This window comes from Lampris incognitus, chromosome 12, assembly GCF_029633865.1.
Source record: "Lampris incognitus isolate fLamInc1 chromosome 12, fLamInc1.hap2, whole genome shotgun sequence".
Taxonomy (NCBI): Eukaryota; Metazoa; Chordata; class Actinopteri; order Lampriformes; family Lampridae; genus Lampris; species Lampris incognitus.
In genome coordinates this window covers 2,679,088-2,684,087 of record NC_079222.1, presented here as the reverse complement: position 1 = coordinate 2,684,087, position 5,000 = coordinate 2,679,088, and the positions used below count along the sequence as shown (strand labels likewise).

The window sequence follows — 5,000 nt, the reverse complement described above, 5'->3', positions numbered from 1 at the left end:
GAGGTATCGTACTCGCAACCACAGCCTCCAACACCTGCACCTGTTGTACAGCCCTCTCAGTCACAGGCTATGGAACCGCCTCCTCGTCATTATGACGTGGTGCTAGGTACGATACACACCACTGGGTTGGATGAACACACACACCTCCTCTTTACACGACAGGGATGAGCAGGAGCTCAGCCTGGATGTGAGGAGGATATTGTGGTCTTTTCCTCAGGTTGTGTTACCAGTCATGACAACTGTGTGTAGCATGTTATTAGATCAGTCCAGCATAATAAAGGGCCTGCCTGTATTGTGCTGTGTTGTACAGTATGGGCCCTGGCCCTCCTCCTCTTAACAGGCGTGGTGCCTCATTATGAATCATGTGCAAGAATAATCCAGAACAAGGAGAAGGAGGCACACAATCAGTCACCTGCAGGTTTTGATCTGTTCTGCTGGTTTTAAATTCACATTTCCTCTGCTGCATCAAAACAGGGGAGCTTTTTGGTTTTATTCATGTATTTTTGGATTAATGGGGTGCCTCCTTCTCCTTCTCCTTCTCTTCATGGATTATTAGACTAACCTTGAGACTGAGCGCCAAAGGAGCTGCTGCAAAGTGTGAATGTGACTGAGAATAACTGAGGCGCACTGAATAAAACAAGCTGTAGAGGTGCTCCTCCAGACCCCCGTATCTCATGATGTAGAGATGCTCCTCCAGACCCCCGTATATCAGCATGTAGAGATGCTCCTCCAGACCCCCGTATATCAAGATGTAGAGATGTTCCTCCAGACCCCTGTATATCAGGATGTAGAGATGCTCCTCCAGACCCCCGTATATCAGGATGTAGAGATACTCCTCCAGACCCCCGTATATCAGGATGTAGAGATACTCCTCCAGACCCCCGTATATCAGGATGTAGAGATGTTCCTCCAGACCCCTGTATATCAGCATGTAGAGATGTTCCTCCAGACCCCCGTATATCAGGATGTAGAGATACTCCTCCAGACCCCCGTATATCAGGATGTAGAGATGTTCCTCTAGACCCCCGTATATCAGCATGTAGAGATGCTCCTCCAGACCCCCGTATATCAGCATGTAGAGATGCTCCTCCAGACCCCCGTATATCAGCATGTAGAGATACTCCTCCAGACCCCCGTATATCAGCATGTAGAGATGCTCCTCCAGACCCCCGTATATCAGCATGTAGAGATGCTCCTCCAGACCCCCGTATATCAAGATGTAGAGATGCTCCTCCAGACCCCCGTATATCAGCATGTAGAGATGCTCCTCCAGACCCCCGTATATCAGCATGTAGAGATGCTCCTCCAGACCCCCGTATATCAGCATGTAGAGATGCTCCTCCAGACCCCCGTATATCAGCATGTAGAGATGCTCCTCCAGACCCCCGTATATCAGCATGTAGAGATGCTCCTCCAGACCCCCGTATCTCATAATGTAGAGATGCTCCTCCAGACCCCCGTATATCAGCATGTAGAGATGCTCCTCCAGACCCCATTATCTCAGGATGTAGAGATACTCCTCCAGACCCCCGTATATCAAGATGTAGAGATGCTCCTCCAGACCCCCGTATATCAGGATGTAGAGATACTCCTCCAGACCCCCGTATCTCAGGATATAGAGATGCTCCTCCAGACCCCCGTATATCAGCATGTAGAGATGCTCCTCCAGACCCCCGTATATCAGCATGTAGAGATACTCCTCCAGACCCCCATATATCAGCATGTAGAGATGCTCCTCCAGACCCCCGTATATCAGGATGTAGAGATACTCCTCCAGACCCCCGTATATCAGCATGTAGAGATGTTCCTCCAGACCCCCCTATTTCAGGATATAGAGATACTCCTCCAGACCCCCGTATCTCATGATGTAGAGACGCTCCTCCAGACCCCCGTATATCAGGATGTAGAGATACTCCTCCAGACCCCCGTATCTCATAATGTAGAGATGCTCCTCCAGACCCCCGTATATCAGCATGTAGAGATGCTCCTCCAGACCCCATTATCTCAGGATGTAGAGATGCTCCTCCAGACCCCCGTATATCAGCATGTAGAGATGCTCCTCCAGACCCCCGTATATCAGCATGTAGAGATGCTCCTCCAGACCCCCGTATCTCATAATGTAGAGATGCTCCTCCAGACCCCCGTATATCAGCATGTAGAGATGCTCCTCCAGACCCCATTATCTCAGGATGTAGAGATACTCCTCCAGACCCCCGTATATCAAGATGTAGAGATGCTCCTCCAGACCCCCGTATATCAGGATGTAGAGATACTCCTCCAGACCCCCGTATCCCAGGATATAGAGATGCTCCTCCAGACCCCCGTATATCAGCATGTAGAGATGCTCCTCCAGACCCCCGTATATCAGCATGTAGAGATACTCCTCCAGACCCCCATATATCAGCATGTAGAGATGCTCCTCCAGACCCCCGTATATCAGGATGTAGAGATACTCCTCCAGACCCCCGTATATCAGCATGTAGAGATGTTCCTCCAGACCCCCCTATCTCAGGATATAGAGATACTCCTCCAGACCCCCGTATCTCATGATGTAGAGACGCTCCTCCAGACCCCCGTATATCAGGATGTAGAGATACTCCTCCAGACCCCCATATATTAGCATGTAGAGATGCTCCTCCAGACCCCCGTATATCAGGATGTAGAGATGCTCCTCCAGACCCCCGTATATCAGGATGTAGAGATACTCCTCCAGACCCCCGTATATCAGGATGTAGAGATGCTCCTCCAGACCCCCGTATATCAGCATGTAGAGATACTCCTCCAGACCCCCATATATCAGCATGTAGAGATGCTCCTCCAGACCCCCGTATATCAGCATGTAGAGATACTCCTCCAGACCCCATTATCTCAGGATGTAGAGATACTCCTCCAGACCCCCGTATATCAAGATGTAGAGATTCTCCTCCAGACCCCCGTATCTCATAATGTAGAGATACTCCTCCAGACCCCCGTATATCAGCATGTAGAGATGCTCCTCCAGACCCCCGTATCTCAGAATGTAGAGATGCTCCTCCAGACCCCCGTATATCAGGATGTAAAGATGCTCCTCCAGACCCCCGTATATCAGCATGTAGAGATACTCCTCCAGACCCCCGTATATCAGCATGTAGAGATGCTCCTCCAGACCCCCGTATCTCAGAATGTAGAGATGCTCCTCCAGACCCCCGTATATCAGGATGTAAAGATGCTCCTCCAGACCCCCGTATATCAGGATGTAAAGATGCTCCTCCAGACCCCCGTATATCAGGATGTAGAGATGGTCCTCCAGACCCCTGTATCTCATGATGTAGAGATGCTCCTCCAGACCCTCGTAACTCAGGATGTAGAGATGCTCCTCCAGACCCCCCTATCTTATAATATAGAGATGCTCCTCCACATCTCCGTATCTCAGGATGTAGAGATGCTTCTCCACACTCCCGTAACTCATGATGTTGAAATGCTCCTCCAGACCCCCGTATATCAGGATGTAGAGATGCTCCTCCAGACCCCCGTATATCAGCATGTAGAGATACTCCTCCAGACCCCCGTATATCAGCATGTAGAGATGCTCCTCCAGACCCCCGTATATCAGGATGTAGAGATACTCCTCCAGATCCCCGTATCTCATAATGTAGAGATACTCCTCCAGATCCCCGTATCTCAGGATGTAGAGATGCTCCTCCAGACCCCCGTATCTCAGAATGTAGAGATACTCCTCCAGATCCCCGTATCTCGGGATGTAGAGATGCTCCTCCAGACCCCCGTATCTCATAATGTAGAGATACTCCTCCATACCCCCGTATCTCAGGATGTAGAGATACTCTTCCAGATCCCTGTATCTCATAATGTAGAGATGCTCCTCCAGACCCCCGTATCTCATAATGTAGAGATACTCCTCCATACCCCCGTATCTCAGGATGTAGAGATACTCTTCCAGATCCCTGTATCTCATAATGTAGAGATACTCCTCCAGACCCCCGTATCTCAGGATGTAGGGATGCTCCTCCAGACCCCCGTATGTCATAATGTAGAGATACTCCTCCTTACCCCCGTATCTAAGGATATAGAGATACTCCTCCAGAATCCCGTATCTCATGAGTAACATGAAGATTGTTTCATGAACGAGGACTGAGAGACCAGGGTGTGGTGTGTAGTGTATGCTAGTGAGACCAGCTATGTTATATGGTTTGGAGACAGTGGCACTGATGAAAAGACAAGAGGTGAAGCTGGAGGTGGCAGAGATGAAGATGATAAGATTTTCATTGGGAGTGATGAAGAAGGACAGGATTAGGAATGAGTATATTAGAGGGACATTTCAGGTTGGACGGCTTGGAGACAAAGCAAGAGAGACAAGATTGAGATGGTTTGGATATGTGTGGAGGAGAAAATATGCATTCCTCAGCACTGGTCCTCCTCACCTCCAGGGGGCGGTGGAGCTGCAGTGCACTTGAGCCATCAGGTTGAGCTGGAAAACTTCTGGCGGCCTCCGTCTTTTGCCATACCAGGTTTGCCACACCAGGTTTTCCAAGTGCCAAAGGGTTTGCTCAATGTCCCGCTCCATTCTTTTGCTCAACCCCACTTCTGACACCAATGTAGCGAGCCGGCATGGAGGAATGAGAGAGAGAGAGAGAGAGAGAGAGAGAGAGAGAGAGAGAGAGAGAGAGAGAGAGAGAGAGAGAGAGAGCGAGAGAGAGAGAGAGAGAGAGAGAGAGAGAGAGAGAGAGCGAGAGAGAGAGAGAGAGAGAGAGAGAGAGAGAGAGAGAGAGAGAGCGAGAGAGAGAGAGAGAGAGAGAGCGAGAGAGAGATCTTAGTCGCAACTCTCGTGTCCCACACACCGCACATCCTCGAGAGAGCTAGTTAATTTAACACTCCGTCAGAAGCGAATGGGCGAATGGAGCTGACAGGAAGGAGAGGTAAGAGGCCAGGATTCAGTTCACGGCAGCTCCGGACTCCCACACACACACCGCACAACCCCAGCAGTGCTCCTTCATTCTGCCCTC

General features: G+C 50.1%; 1 protein-coding gene across 1 annotated transcript in view; it reads left to right on the top strand.

The window, feature by feature from the left end:
• phf24 (PHD finger protein 24) overlaps positions 1–5,000 on the top strand; it is a 43,783-nt gene that overhangs the window by 34,086 nt on the left and 4,697 nt on the right. Inside the window, exon 4 of the mRNA XM_056290696.1 lies at positions 1–3. This exon is cut by the window's left edge and continues 200 nt beyond it. Within this exon, the coding sequence (XP_056146671.1) occupies positions 1–3 (3 nt within the window). The remainder of the gene's footprint in view (positions 4–5,000) is intronic.